Source organism: Microtus oregoni, unplaced genomic scaffold (genome assembly GCF_018167655.1).
Source record: "Microtus oregoni isolate MIOR12 unplaced genomic scaffold, Mior012 000001F_ref0000356, whole genome shotgun sequence".
Classification (NCBI taxonomy): domain Eukaryota; kingdom Metazoa; phylum Chordata; class Mammalia; order Rodentia; family Cricetidae; genus Microtus; species Microtus oregoni.
Window position 1 is genome coordinate 66,555,013 of NW_024543060.1, and position 16,096 is coordinate 66,571,108.

At 42.3% G+C, this 16,096-nt stretch overlaps 1 protein-coding gene and 1 pseudogene across 1 annotated transcript; one reads left to right on the forward strand and one right to left on the reverse strand.

Annotated features, from left to right (window-relative positions):
* Positions 1 to 253, reverse strand: LOC121456035 (annotated as a pseudogene).
* Positions 254 to 5,619: 5,366 nt separating this feature from the next.
* On the forward strand, positions 5,620 to 11,997 carry LOC121461966 (lysozyme C-1-like). The gene is made up of 4 exons (XM_041673358.1): positions 5,620 to 5,778; positions 7,387 to 7,551; positions 10,594 to 10,672; positions 11,140 to 11,997. The coding sequence occupies exons 1-4, from the start codon at positions 5,643 to 5,645 to the stop codon at positions 11,204 to 11,206; spliced, it is 447 nt and encodes a 148-aa protein (XP_041529292.1). The 5' UTR covers positions 5,620 to 5,642; the 3' UTR covers positions 11,207 to 11,997.
* The last annotated feature ends 4,099 nt before the right edge of the window (positions 11,998 to 16,096 follow it).

Here is a 16,096-nt window from a genome sequence, read left to right on the forward strand (position 1 = left end):
TCACTTGTCATTTTTATACATGGCCTGGTTTTTCCTCTTGGACTGCTCAAACTCTTGGCTCCCCCAAGTGTAAATCAGAAAAAATGCTACAAATGGTGGCGCCAGGCGCAGGATGCGCTCGCGGGTGCAGTGCAGCACGTTGTGGATGCCTTGGCTGAAGTAGTTCCGGAAGGAAGGCGAGCTGCTCAAAGGGTGACAAGCTGTAGGAGATCACGTGAGGCATCCACCTCAGATTCTGGAATTTGCAGCCCATGTTGGCAGCGGCCCTAAGGAGGGAAGATACAAGCGTGGCTTAGGCCTGCAAGGAACTCCCACTGCCCCCTGATGCTAAATTTCAATGATATAATAAAATAGAATTTTTATAGAGAGAAAATATAAATTATATTATAAAAGAAAAATGCGATTGCATTAAGAACATTTACTAGGAGTGCTAAGGCATGTTCTACAACCCATGTCTACATGATGGAGGCAATGGAGGGAATCGTCTGAAGGGCACATAGCTGTTGGGTAAAGAGAGCACACATTGCTCTATCTCAGAGGTCAGGAAGCTCAGGGGAGGAACCTCCTGCTTTTGGATGATAACCTCAGCTTCAGCTATAACCACTGAATGTCTGTCTCAGGAGGAGACTGGACCCACTCTGAGAGAGATACCCTCTTTGTTTTAGGTTTTTGGAGTTTGGTTTGTTTTTGTTTGTTTTTTGACTGTAGTTTCTTGAGACACTTGTAAATTCCTGTACAGGAAATGTAGTTAGTTTTTGTTTTTGTTTTGAATTCAGAAAGAGAATTACCACCTTTGCACTTGATAAGCATTGTGGCTCAGAACAAGATGACCAATTAGAAAAAGAAGGTGAAATTTCCATTTACGATTAACAAGCTTACTCCCACTTACATAGTCAAAATAGATTTCGTTCTTCTGATTTGAATGAGAATGAAAACGGGGAGTGAGATGGTCCCTGGGAATCCAAGGCATTGTACTCCTTTCTTTTTCTTTTTCTTCTGAACCATCTTTCTGGTTTCTGCAGTTCAGAACCCTTTGGAACTGTGAGGGCATCTTCGGAGGTCTGTTTGCAATTGTCCTCTAGAATGAGTCGTATTAAACTAGAATCCATAGGGCCACTCTCTGAGCTTGTATCTGAAAGATTGCTTTCCCTTTTGTATTAATATGAAAATGGCAAGAGAAGTTGCATAAAATTGCAATTTTCTAACTGTTGTGTCCCTAAACACACAGACCGTCTTAAGCAGCTGCTTTTTGCCTCCTGGGTCAGGGGACTTCTTGTGAGTGCAAGCAGGAAGTCTTACTCCTAACCCAGAAGTGATATTTTGGTGGTTCCTGTAATACCTGGGTTGCTAGCCCAGGTTTTGGGTGTGTGAAAGTCAAAACCAGTGCATTTGGTTTGAAGACTAATGATCAATTTCTGGCCTTTAAATAACCAATGTCTCTGAGTTGAAAGTCCTACTCAGTGAAAATTAGGTAAAAGAAGGCAGCAAATTTCCTTCCCAAGTCTCCAGACACAATCCCATCACCTTGGTTTAATCAAAGCTATAGTCTGACCTCAGTTGGCCTTTACATCAGGAAACAGTTTAACACTGACAGAAATGACAGCTCAGTATATTCCAGAGGCCTGAGTAAACAGTGCTATTTCTACCACACTGCCACCATTGTGCCAGTTTCTAACAAACAAAACAAACAGAGCCCAACTAAAGGTTACCGTGTTCCAAAGCCGTGAATGATGCCACAGCCTAAGCAGCAAGTACCTAGCTGGCGTCTGCTGTACATTTGCCCCAGACACATGAGAGAACTCTCTGCTCTTGCTGTGACTGCACTCATCCTCCCTGGGGCTGCCCTTCTGCTGTTTCCTTCTTCCCTTTGTTCTGTTCTACCTGGTCCAAGTATGGGTTCCGCACTGATGCTCTGAGAAGTTCATCAAGGGCCGCAGAAAGAACTGTTCTCTGCTGTTTACTCTGCTTCTCTCTGTCCTCTTTCTTACTCTAGGTCAGCAGGTTCTTGTGTCTGTCCTTCTCTTCATGGCACCATAGCCATGGGTTGTGGCGATAACTGTTAGATAAGCATGGTGGTTAATATGACAGATGCTGAGATGTATTCCAGGTAAGCAGGCAGTATTGATAATGGCTGCCACCACAACAGGGAATCCATCTCAGGATGGATTAGAAGGAGGAGTACAAGGATCACACAGAAGTTCTTACTTTTCCAAGTTTCCTGAGGGGCTCAGTGTTCTAAGATACGTGACTTTACTATCAGAAATGAAGCTATAACTCAAGGGTGTGGGTGAGCATCAGGGCTGTGCCTGCTTGCAGAGGCAGAGATTAAAGAAGGAATATTAACTTTACACTGTTCTTATAGCTAAAAAGAGATAGAGACCCATGTATTGGGGAAGGTGTGGCTGCTTTGTCTTACAGTGACCATGTGAAAAGCAGCAGGCCATGACCTAATATTCCCTGCTTTGGTTACAGTATATGAAGGAAAGAATTCCACAGGACAGAAGGCAAAGGGTGTGGGGGTCCACAGATAGGGTCATTCCCCCTAATGTAACTTCTTCCAGTTGGATTGCCATGCTGTGGGGAATCACCTCCCTCCTCACCTTCATTCTGTGCTCATCGGATGCCGGTGCTTGGATAAAAGGCTGGAATCTGTACTCCTGCATTAGGAGACATTATACATAAGAGTCCAAATGGCATGTTAAACTGTGCTCTAGATTAATTGGATCAGCATGTAGGTTAGACAGGGGCCTGAGATATAAGAATCAAAGCGTTTATTAAGGGAACAGCCATAGGTCCGGTGTCGCGACCTCCTCGACCAGCATGGATGACGCGACACCGGAGCTCTTCTTGCAAGCAGTTTTATTCAGGACTTTTTTACAATTGTAGCTCTCTCTCTTCTCTCCCCGGGCAAGCCTCTCCCAGCCCTTAAGTAGGCCTGGGCTACCAACCCTGGATAGCCACGTGGGCACCGTCCATTGGTCCACGCATATGCAAACAGCTTGTGATCATCGGGTGATGATCGCAAGAGTCCGGCCTTAGCCAAATAAGGAGTTGTTTGTCAGAGAGCGCTCACCTTTGGGATCGTGGAGGGCGGAAGCCAGCGCCATCTTTAAGGTGCGGCTCCACGCAGCTCTTTATACTTAGATATAAGAATCAAAGCGGGGCTGGAGAGATGGCTCAGAGGTTAAGAGCACTGACTGCTTTTCCAGAGGTCCTGAGTTCAATTCCCAGCAACCACATGGTGGCTTACAACCATCTGTAATGAGACCTGGTGCCCCCTTCTGGCTTGCAGGCACACGTGGAAGGAATGCTATACACATAATATAATAAATAAATTAAAAAAAAAACAAAAAAAAAATAAGAATCAAAGCGTTTATTAAAAGAACAGCCATAGGTATAAGCCAGGAGATCCACTAAGAGTTTTGAAGCCTCCTGTCCAGTGACGCTGATGCCTGTTGTCTGATTCTGATTCTTAAAGCACAGTTATCTTTTGATTGTCTTACCTGACTGGACTGGCACAACTATTCCCAGCCTGTTAGTGTGTAATGTAGAGCCTAAAGTATTTATCTAGCAGCTACACTGAGCTAGGCGTGCCTTTTACCCAGACTCCGGGTTGAGGGAGGACAAAGGCACAGAGCATCCTTCTTGTCCTCACAGCACTTATGGGAAGTTCATCACACTGACTGGAACACAATTCATGTTGTGGTGACCTCTATAGGAAGAGTGGAAGCATTTATGGGAGGCAAACATGTGGTAATACTGGGAGGGAGGTACCCCCAAGCCTTAGATTATAAACAGCCCGTGTTTCATGCTAGATCTTGACCCAGAACCCAGTCACTGAGGGAGGGGTATGTGAGACCTCACTCCTCCCAGAAGAGCTATCAGCAGAAAATGGTTGCTGGCCAGAGGGGGAAGGAGTAGCCTTCCTCAGGGGTGTAGCCACTGGTAATTGCCCTTGCTCAAGTCAGTAACACTCACCCATGTTAATGCAACAACCTAGGCCGTGCGCACACATTCACAAAGGCAGTATTGTGGAGGCCAAGGCTGACACTCAGTGTCTTTCTCGGTTGCTCTCCACATTACACTTTGAGGCAGGGTCTCTCACTAAGCAAGGAGCTCACCATTTTGGATTGTCCCACTGGCCAGCTTACTCTAGGAATTCCCCGTCTCCCTACCTCATGTGCTGGGATTTCAGGCTGAGCACCATGCCACATGGCATTGTACATGGGTTCTGGGTAATAACCTTTGATCCTCCATGCTTGCACAGAAAGCAGTTTACCTGCTGAGCCATCAGACCAGCCTCAGTTTTGAACTGAGAAGGCAGAGGGACACAGGGTCTCGGGCAGCAGATTTCAAACTGGATACTTACGCAAAGATGACCTTGAACCTTCTGGTCCTCCTGCTTCTCTGTCTTGAATGTCGAAATTATAGGCTTACAGCATCATTCCTAGGTTTATGGGGGTTTAGAAGGCATTCCAACGTTTTGTGCACACTAGGTAAGTATTCTACTGCCCCAAACTGCAGTTAAACATTCATGAATATTTCCCTATTATCTCTAGGATAAGAGTCTAGATCCTACTGTAGTTTGGGTCTTCAGTTTGCGGTGCAATTTCCTCCAACTGCATTTTCTCTCCAGACACCTGCATTGCCTTACACATCTTCCTCAACATCTTCTTGCTGCTGCACCTCACTGCAAGAAGTTCTGTTCCTATCCTGCTCCACTCTCACAACATTGCAAATTGTGTCTTTAGAAGTTGGAAGTCCAACAAAATATAACAAAAAGACTCGATGCACACAGCTCTATATTAAACTGTTATTCAGGGTGTGGACAGAAAGTTTTCAGGGCTTTAAAGACACTGTTTCTTATATCAAAGATGACCAGTATATTGGTTTTTCCTTTGCTTATGCTCAGAAAGGACTTAGATAAGTAACTTGAATGTAAAAAAGAAAAAAAAAAAACCTGGTTGCTGCTCATGGTAGCACATATGTTTAAACCCAGCATTCAGTAGGCAGAACAGTTCAAGTACAGTCTACTCTAATAACAATTTACAAGCCAGTGAGTGTTGCACAGTGAGACCTTGTCACAGAAAAAAAAAACCAATACACTGGTTTACAACAAAATACAATCTAGAAGTCTAAAAAAGGAAACTGATTAAGCAAAGACATATAACCATAAATACTAAGAGATTATTTATGTGGTAAGGTCTATGCAAGATAGTTTGCAGTGAAAAAGACAATGCAAGATGGTAAATACACAGAAAACAATTAAAATTTAAAAGATGTGTGACTTATAGTCACACTTTATTTTAAGCAGTAAAGCATAACCGCTTTTCTCTTTATATTGGCCATATTCAAGATAAAATAATATGGGCTTCCTGTTTAGGAGGATTGCAATCTGGTTCTCTGTGAGCCAAGTCTTTACACAGTCTCATTTCATCATTGTCTATAGGACAGAACATCTCTGTTCACACACTGGGAGAAAATAAAAAATTATTTTCAAGTTTACGGATCAATAAGAACTTCCTGCTTGGAAGTTCACAGGGAAGATCCCCCAAACCACTAGAGGATGAAGGGAGTTAAAAGATGCTTAAATACTGGTGTCACTTTGCTCCAGGAAGCTGCTGAGTTGATTCCCAGGCAAAATGAAGGCTCTCCTAGCCCTAGGGTTGCTCTTGCTTTCTGTCACTGTCGACGCGAAGGTCTACACACGCTGCGCATTTGCCAAACTTCTGAAAGAAAATGGGATGGATGGCTACAAGGGAGTCAGCTTGGCAGACTGTAAGTCTCTTCTTACATCAGCACCCCTACAGAACAGGTATAAGAAAGCGATGAGTGAGCGGCGCAGGACCCAGAGACAATAAGCTTGTAGGATTCCCGTGTACTTGGCTTGATTTGATGGAAAACACCAGCATTTGTCTTTATCATCACAGACACTGGGGTGAGGAGAGCACGGGAGGGGGCATCTGTGCCAGGCTAAGGCAATAGAACCTGAGGTGCTCTTAGAGCGTCACTGGGTTTTCAGGTTGCTTCAGACTCGAAAGTCCACAGGAGGCTGAGAATACAAGAGAGGACTCAGAGCTGGAGTGACTGGCATTTGTCTTCATGTCTTTCACTATGGTATGGAGAGTTTTAGAGAAATGTTTTCAAGCTTTTTGAACTTCCTCTGCAGAACAGAGGGGTCTGATTTCCCCTAGAGGCTGCTGAAATGATGTTGGACACTGTGGATGCAATGATTTAGTGTGCTTCTTCACTCTGAGATGGCCTTTCATCCTACACAGTGGAGGACATGGATGAAGAAAACTTGTTTGTGGCTTACTCCCATGATCACATTATAACTAATGTGGTTTTCAGATTAGATTAAGGCAGTTACTACTCAATAACTAATTGTCCATGAACAAGTAAACCGAGAGAGCATGTGTAGATGAATTGGTGGACAGATGGATGACTGGATGAATGAATGGATGGGTGGATGGATGAATGATTGGATAGATGGTTCGGTAGATGTATAGGTGGATTGATGAACATATGATTTGATTGGATTGCAGAATAGCTTTTCCTATTTTTGCTTTCAATATTCTCACCAGCATTTGTAGTGCTACACACTCATGGAATTCAAGCAATGGGACGCTGAGGCAGGAGATTGCGTATTCTGTACAAAAGTAGAATACTTAGTGCCACAGAGAAGAAAAAAGAGTTCTAATTTAACATGCTAATTGACTTTGGTTATTATAGCATTATCTTAGGAAATCCTTAGTTTTCTCATAGGAAATCTATTAGCATATGTATTTGATATTAATTTATCAAATTTACCTAATTACTCTCCATGAGTCTATTTCTGGCAGTGGGGTTTTGAGGATAGACAGAAGGGGGAGAAACAGTGGAAGAAAGAGCTATTTTATTTTAAAGAGCAGGGGGAATGCTTTCATTCTATAGCATTGTTTGGCCTGAAACTTGCTGTGTAAACCAGGCTGTCTCAAACCCATGAAGATTCACAGCCTCTACTTAACCACTGCTGGGAATATAATTGAGTACCACTGTGTTTGTTTCATATATTTGAATATTTAAAGGACCGTATCCCATTTATTCTCAGTGCAAATCGATTTGTCTTCAAGTAGATTTTGTTTGGAGCACTTGAAATTTTTCACTGGCTGACAGGACAGCAGTTCTACCTACTTGAAAGGCAGAGGCAGGAGGATCATTGAGACCAGGGACTTCCCTGAGGAACACAGCCAGACCTGATCTGAACTTGTAGTATCATATTTTATTCATATATCTGTCCTTATAAATAAATCACTTGTAAAACACAGCAAGAGAAGAAGCTAATTTGGTATCCAGTGTAAATCATTTGGTGTCGCCGCTTACTGATGAATATTCTTTTCTTTCTAGGGGTGTGTTTGGCTCAACACGAGAGCAATTTTAACACAAAGGCTACAAACTACAACCCTGGAAGCCGAAGCACCGACTACGGGATATTTCAGATCAATAGCAAATACTGGTGCAATGATGGCAAAACCCCGAATGCAGTGAACGCCTGTGGGATATCCTGCAGCGGTAAGACATGGCAGGATTAGTTCAGAGAGCAAACAGCTCACCTGCCCTAGGTGCAAGAGCAGAGATTCTGTGCAGGAGACAGCACTGACGCAAACACCAGGAACCTGGGCAGACTGTCTAGACTGCTAGAAAGTCATTGTCATTCACATTGAAATTAGCCAAGGGAGACAGTAGACTTAGAGCATAGTGTGCTGATAGAATGCCCTGCCTACCAATCAGAGGGCCTGGGTTCCACCTCAAAATCCCTGAATTACAAACCAAATACTGCCTGGGAAGACAGCTCAGACAGGAGTCCCATAAATCAAGGTTTTACCCTCAGCCTCCACATAAAAATTTGTTGAAATGCATTTGTTTTTGTTTTGCAATAAAATCATTGTATTTTCATTTTTAATAGATTTTATTGAGCTATTAATTTTCTCCAATCTGTCCCTCCCTCTCCCCCCTCTCTTTCACCTCTCCAATTATTCTAATGCTCCCAATTTACTCAGCAGATCTTGTCTTTTTCTACTTCTTGTTAGATACACGTAAGTCTCTTTTAGGGTCCTCCCTATTGTCTAGGTTCTCTGGGTTGTGAATTGTAGGTTGTTTTTTTTTTTTTTGTGCTTTACTCATACTTTATATGAGTAAGTATATATATTTGTCTTTCTGGGTCTTGGTTACATCACTCAATATTATGTTTTCCAGATCCACCCGTTTGTCCGCAAATTTCAAGATAATCATTATTTTTTTTTTCTGACTTTCATGCATTTGTAAGACCAGGCCAGCAGAGTCTGAGACAGGCAGATCCATGGACCTCACTTGCCAACCAGCATAACCTAATCTGTAAGCCAGTTCCAATGGCAGACAATCTCAGAAACAATGGGGACTGCTTCTAAGGAACAGGTCTTGTACCTGTCCTCTGAATTCTACATTATAATAGACACATGTACATTTTTATGGGTGCACATACCACCAGAGACACACATGTTAAAGTAGTAGAAAATTTAAAAATAAATAGTTGTTATCATTAAAACTTGACGTTTGATTAAACCTATACTCACATACACTTACTCATTCACACAATTAAAATTAATAAAAGTAAATATTTGCAACATTGTTATTTTATAACATGAATGTTTCTGGGATATATATATATATATATATATGCAACAAATAATTGTAAGTGGCCTTATTGGTGTTTTGTTCTGAAGATTTCCATTCTAACAGTTTATTTATGACTAGTTATAGATATTGTTGTATGGCCCTTTTTACCTAATGGATTTTATTATAAGGATTTGTAGCATATAGAAATGAAGATATTACTATAATAAAGCTCATATGACAGGGTACTATGGAGTCCTGACATTTTGTCCAACTGGCTTCTTTGGTATGTATTGATGTGCTCTTCATGTTGAGAGATCTTAGAGCAAATTACTAATTTCAAATTAAGTTTTAAAGCTTTAGTTTGCATATTCAAACAATTCACTCCTAGGATCTCATCAAATAAAATAACATAGATTTAAGTATTTAAGAAGAAACATCTTATCAACAAGAAATGGGGCACACAGGGTTAATATCAGGATGGAGGCTTGGGATGGAAGAACTTGAATTCATACCGTGGTGGAAGTAATATGCAATTTCTGTGCATGAATTTAATCAGCCAATGTCGTTCTATTTTTCCAGTGTGGGAAGTGAACCCAAGACTTGGTTCATTTTAGCCAGGCACTAAACAGTGAACTATTAATTCCTACTCTGCTAAATTTGGTTGTTAAAAATTTTCAAGAGAACAGATGGTGGAATATTTTTGTCATCTCCTTAGCCTATCTGCAAAAGTGTTTTGTAGACTCATCTACAGTCATTGAAAGGGATTAGTATCTACGGGGGTTGAGGAATATTACTCCTGGTTTGACTGCTTAGAGAGTTCATATACCTGGAAACCTCTGGAAAATACTCTTCTAGATTATACATCTATTCTGTAGGTTAATGTAGAGATATATAACATAGATATGTACTCACATAGAAACATGTAAAGATTTCCTATTTTTACACAAATTATACTTGCATAGCTTCGAGAGATGTTCATGGTAACAAATATTGACCTGAATTCTCATTTTAAAAAGAGAATAAAGTTTCAATAGCAATATTCTCTACATTGAAAACACCACACAAGTATAGAAACTTTTTTTTAAAAATTGTTTATTTATTATAGTTACAGTGTTCTACCTGCATTCCAAAAGATGTCTGAGGATCTTATTATAGATGGTTATGAGCCTCCATATGGTTGCTGGGAGTAGAACTCAAGATCCTGGGGCTCAACCAGTGTCTTTAGTCTGAGTTATCTTGACAGCCTCAGGTCTTGAGTCTAAGAGCACCTGACTCCATTTATTTTACTGGTTATAAATTGCTGGGAAGAGGTTTATTCACACAAGGCTTATGCATTGTTTTCATTCATATCTTTATGTGTGTGGGTGCTTTGCCTGCATATAGGACTGTGTGTCACTTGTGTGCCTGGTTCCTGTGGAAGTCAGAAGAGGTTTTCTATCTTGGGGAACAAGCATTACAGACACTAAAGAGCCACCATGTGGCTGCTGGGAATTAAGTCATCTGGAAGAGGCTCTTAGTCACTGAGTCATCTGTGCAGTATCTGTTTTCTTAGGATGAATTTTCCAATGGTAGACCCAGGTGACTGTTATTAGCATGTTCTAATTTCCAGTGTGTAAAGGAAGAGGAACTTCTCTTATGGTAGCTGACAGTCATACAACCTCCAGTAACTCTTCATTACTTCAATATGTTCTCTACTTTTTATCAGTGATGGAATTCTAAGACCACTCTACTTTCAAGTCTATTCCATCACCCAGGGTCTTGAGAAATGAGAAATAAAATGGCTTATACCATGTCAAGTGGATGGAAACAAGAGGGACTCTCTCCAATAATCACATATGAATGGACAGCTGTGATGTCATTTTTTGTATTCACTGCTCAGTGTCACAGAAGAAAGCTGCCTGGATCTGAACTAAATGGGTTCTCTAACCGTCCTTGTCATTCCCCACCCCTGTCTTTCAGTTTTGCTCCAGGATGACATCACTCAAGCCATCACGTGTGCAAAGCGGGTTGTGAGGGACCCACAAGGCGTTAAAGCATGGTATGTGGGAACTTGGGAAGGGGAAACTGTGGGTTCTGTTGATCTAGGCAGTGAGCCTTAATGAGGCCCAAGTGTCATTCTGAGCACTGCAGGCACTGCTGGGACCTGTCTCTACATCATTAGTTTTAGGGGATTTCTCTGAATTCTGAGAATCCTATATACATGAATACTCTCTTCTTAACCCTCCATAGAGTGAGCTACTTACTGTTCTGTTCCTGAGACATCACAATGACATTGATCATCCTGTGCTCTGCTCAGGTTCAGGAGGAATAAACTGCCCTGCAGACACAGCTCCATCTTCAGTAGCCGTTTCTGCCTGCAGCTGTAGCTGTGTTTCACACTAGATCCTGGCCCAGAAACAATCACCATTAGTGTCACGGGTACACTGTTTCTCCCCAAGGTTAGAGTATGTGTGTGACAGAGGAGAGGCGTTTAACCATTTCTCCCCTGTCTCATTTTCTCCACAGGGTGGCATGGAAAACCCACTGTCAAAACCAAGATCTCTCCAAGTACGTCAAGGACTGTGGAGTCTAACCGCTGTGCGTTTCCACTTCAGCTCATCCTCTCTCTTTCTCGCTCTAGAAGTAGTTATGGGAAAGGTCACACTTTCTTGGTTTCCCCTTCAAACAATCAGGTTAAACCAGGAACAGCAGAAAAATGGAGCCTATTTCCTAAGTGGCTGACTGCTACCTTATGTGCTCATTGCTTTAAGGAAAATCTCCATTCTTTGGTTAGCTAATGGAGCAGATGCTGGTCACACTGGTCAAACACTTTATCATCATACACATCTGTAAATTCTTCACCTATGATATCATTTACATTACGTTCCATCATAATTAATCTCCATTGTTGAATACACAGACAACAAATTCTTAAGGAGATAATTCGATATTGGGTAAAATGGCGGCTGCATGAGCTGCAAGGCCTTGTGTGTAACTCCAGCACGTAGTCAGTTAGAACACCGCTGTGTGGGGCACGTTTGGTTTTAAGGGAACAGAACTCAGAGTGCGTAGAACTGAGACAGCCTCAGCTTAGAAACTTGCTGTCATGAAATGTGTGACCTTTTCAAAAAGTAGAGAACGGTCCCATTTATACCACTTAAAATACAAATTCTTAGGTCATAGTCAGGCTGCTTTAATCCTTAGGAGAATCCTCACATGCTGATCATGAGGTATTCCAGAGAGATGGGTGACTGTGTTAGCCCTTGACTTTCTTCATGTAGCTTCGTGCATATTAACTAACTCTGAGATGGATGAGCTTGGATCAGCAAATCTAAGTGCATTGTGAAAAACTTCAAATACCATTAAATGATTTTTTGATGCAAATCTTGTGTGTGCTTACTCTTACATGTGGTCTCTGTGTGAAAATTGTTCATCTATTGGAAAAATCAACTAGGTATTCCTTTTTTTGTTTTGTTTTGTTTTGTTTTTTGAGACAGGATTTCTCTGTAGCTTTGGTACCTGTCCTGGAACTAGCTCTTGTAGACCAGGCTGGCCTCGAACTCACAGAGATCCGCCTGTCTCTGCCTCCTGAGTGCTGGGATTAAAGGCGTGCACCACCACCGCCCGGCTTAGGTATTCTTAATACAGTATACATACTCACCTACATTTAGCCAGAACCTACATGCTAACGTCCACATAGCCATTGGCTACATCCTCATCTACACATATCCTGTGCCTACACTCCCATCCACATGCAACCCGCTGATTTTGCTGGTGTAATATTCAAAAGTAAACAGACCAATGTTTCTTGTCCCTAATAAACCCTTGACAAAGTAATTCCCACAACATGACATCCTCCAGTCATGCAGACATGAAGATATTGCTGCAGTGACAGACAGATCCCTGTGTGCTGTTCTAGCATTCTTGAGGCATTTTAAAGTGTATGAGAAACATCATAGTTTATAAAAGGTATAGGTTGTTTGTTTTGTTTTGTTTTTTTTGCATTTTGTTCTACGTGTATGGATGTCTTCCCCCCACATTTATGCACCACATACATCAGTGCCCTTAAGAGCCACAAGAGGGCAGCAGATCCCCTGTGAATGAGGAACAGATGAGTGTAAACCGTGCTGTGTTCAGTAGGAACCTGGGTCCCCTGCAAGAGCAGACATCTTACATGCACTCTCAGGAAATTCTTTCTCAGTAATTTTCCCTCGGTCTAACAGAATAAAGCTGGCTAGATCTGAACAAATTCTGTGGCCGTCCCTTCTGTGCCTCCCTCCTGTCTTTTACCTTCACTGTAAACGACACCTCTCAAGTCATCGCCAGTGCAGACTCTACTGAGGGAGTGATTTAAGTTTTAAGAAGGAAAACTTGGGGGGCTGGAGAGATGGCTCAGAGGTTAAGAGCATTGCCTGCTCTTCCAAAGGTCCTGAGTTCAATTCCCAGCAACCACATGGTGGCTCACAACCATCTGTAATGAGGTCTGGTGCCCTCTTCTGGCCTTCAGACATACAGACAGAATATTGTATACATAATAAATCAATAAATATTTTAAAAAAAAGAAGGAAAATTTGTCCCCTTATTACAGTTACATGCAGTAGATCACTTCATCCTTTAACAAACAGTTTTTGGCAACTCTTTAGAATCTTATCTTTAACTTTGTCCTTGTTTTAAGCTTATCCAAGGCACTTAATATCCATTCAGTTAATAGCCATATGGGTCTAACTCCAGACCATACTATATTCTGTGAAATACTTTGTTTTTCCAAATCATTTAAAGTGTTTGTACTATAAAGAGGATTGGAAGGGGTGCTAAGAAATGCTGTCTCCTGGATATAACATAGCAGTTGGACCAATAAATTCTCAGCAGCAATGGCTTTCTGGTAGTTCCATTAGCATTTCAGCCTGGCTGAGGAGAAGTGTATGAGGCTCCACCCCTCCCAGAGGAGCTATCAGCAGTTAATGGTTGTTGAGGGTGAGAGGGAGAGAGGAGTTCCATCCCTCAGGGTTTAGTCACTGGTAATCTCCCTTGCTCAAGAGATTAACACTCACCCAAGGAAATGAAAGCAACACTCTCTTATACTGCAGACACACATAAATAAAAGTCCTTAAGTGAGAAGAGGGTATGATGGGAAGGAGTTCAGTGGGAAGAAGAAGGGGATAGGAGAAGATATTGGGTAGGAACAAGAACAAAGTACATTGTATGTGTGCATAAAACTGTGAAAGGCTAAGTAAGTTTAAAGAAACCCAGGGCCTCATACACTGAAAGAAAAGAACAATGCTACATAATGTTCTCCTGTCCAAGTTACCAAAAGTATTGGTAACATCCCTAGGCTGCTGCTATGTTCTTTCTGATTTGATTGAAGGGCTTTAGCTCTTGTTAAAGGTATTGTCTCCACATGTATTTGGAATCCCAGCACACTCAATGCTCCAAACTGTTTGTCCTCTTTGCTACATCACATCTATCATGGTACCTAATAACCCAGGGACCTGTCATCCAAAAACACACAACGTTCTCCAACAAGTTCACCTTCTGTTCCCACTAGTACAGGATGTGTGTGTGTGTGAAAGATCTGTACATGATCATCTGCTATATTCTCACCTCCTGTCTCTGTCAGTCTTCTATTGCTGTGAAGAGACACCATGACCATGGACCCTCCAATACAGAAAAACACTTAATTGAGACTGCCTTACAGTTTCAGAGGTTTATTCTATTATCATCATGGCTGGGCATGGTGGCATGCAGGCAGATATGGTGCTGGAGAAGGAGCTGAGAGTTCTACATCTTGATCCACTTGTAGTGACATACACCTCCAAAAGAGCCACACCTCCTCCAAAAAGGACATGACTCGTAACGGTACCACTGCCTTTAGGAGACACATTCAAACACATGACTCTACAGGACTGTTAGTTTCCACCTGGGCAGCAGCCTGCTTCTCCCGCCAGGGGAGTTACATCATCACTTGTCTCCAGGTACCTTTCCTCTGTCAGCTATGTGACATGTGCACCCCTTAAAAGTGCCCACCAGACACTGTTGGCTCTCATACCTCTTGCTCATCTCTCGACTGTCTTTTTCCTCTTGTCTCCTCCCTGTCCTCTCTGTCATCTGTCTGTCTGTCTGTCTGCATCTCTCATCTCCCCTCTCCGCCATGGCCCTTCCCTCTTTGACTCTTTTCCTCCCCCAATAAACCTCTTGTATTAACTGTTCGTAATGTGGCCAATGTAAGCCTTCCCTGCAGCTTAGATCTCTATTCTCTTCAGCTATAAGAAGAATGTGAAGTAAATATTCCATCTTTAGCTCTGCCTCTGCAAGCAGGCGCAGTCCTGATGCTCACCACACCCTTGAGTTATGGCCTCGTTTCTGTGAGTAAAGCCATGTATCTTAGAACACCTATCTCCTCCGGAAACTTGTAAATGTGAGGACTTCTATGTGTTTCCTGTATTCGTCCTTCTAATCCATCCTGAGATGGATTCCCTGTTGTGGTGACCACCATTATTGAAAGTACGTGTTTTCCTGAAATCCATCTCAGCACCTGTCTTATCAACCACCATCCTTATCTAACAGTTATCTCTAGAGCCCGTGGCTGTGGTGCCATGAAGACAAGGGCAGACACAAGAACCTGCTGGCCTAGACTAAGAAAGAGGAGCAGAGTAAACAGCAGAGAACAGTTCATTCTGTGGCCCTTGATGAACTTCAGAGCATCAGTGTGGACCCCATACATGGACCAGGTGGAACAGAGCAAAGGGAAGAAGGAAGCAGCAGAAGGGCAGCCCCAGGGAGGATGGGTGCAGGCAGCACCAGGAGCAGAGAATTCTCTCGTGTGCCTGGGGCAAATGCACAGCAGAACACAACTAGGCTTAGGCTGTGGCATCATTCACAGGTTTGTAACACGCCAACCTGATGCTGAGTTTTGTTTGTGTTTTGCTAGAAACTGGCACAGTGTTAGCAGTGTGATAGAAACAACACTGTTGCCGGGTGTGGCAGCGCACGCTGGTAGGATTTGCTGAAGGAGGCAGAGGCAGGAGGATCACGAATTCGAGGCCAGCCTGGGCTACACATATTATAAAAAATTTAAGAGAAAAAATTATAAAATTAAAAAAAAACAAAAAAAGAAAAACACTGTTTATTCAGGCCCCTGGAATATGTTGAAACATCATTTTGTCTGTGTTGTTTCCTAATGCAGAAGGCAACTGGAGTCAGACTATTTAATCTGAGTCAGCTCAAATTAAAGGTAGGTGATGTTCAGAGATGGAATGGGGTCTGAAGACAAGGAAAGGGAACTCTCTGCCTCTTTATATCTTATTTTCACTGAGCAGGCATTCCAACTGCAGAGACATTGGTTACTAAAAGGCCAGAAAGTGATCATTAATTTTCATATGAAAATATACTGGTTTTGGATTTGACCCACCCAAATTCTGCGCTGTTTCCTAGCAACCCAGGTATTACAGGGACTACCAAAATGCCACTTCTAAGTTACAGTTAA

Coding starts and splice junctions, on each gene's coding strand:
- LOC121461966 (XM_041673358.1), top strand. CDS start 5,643: ATGAAGGCTCTCCTAGCCCTAGGGTTGCTCTTGCTTTCTGTCACTGTC. Junction 7,552..10,593: donor CTGTGGGATATCCTGCAGCG/GTAAGACATGGC, acceptor CCTGTCTTTCAG/TTTTGCTCCAGGATGACATC. Junction 10,673..11,139: donor CCACAAGGCGTTAAAGCATG/GTATGTGGGAAC, acceptor TTTTCTCCACAG/GGTGGCATGGAAAACCCACT.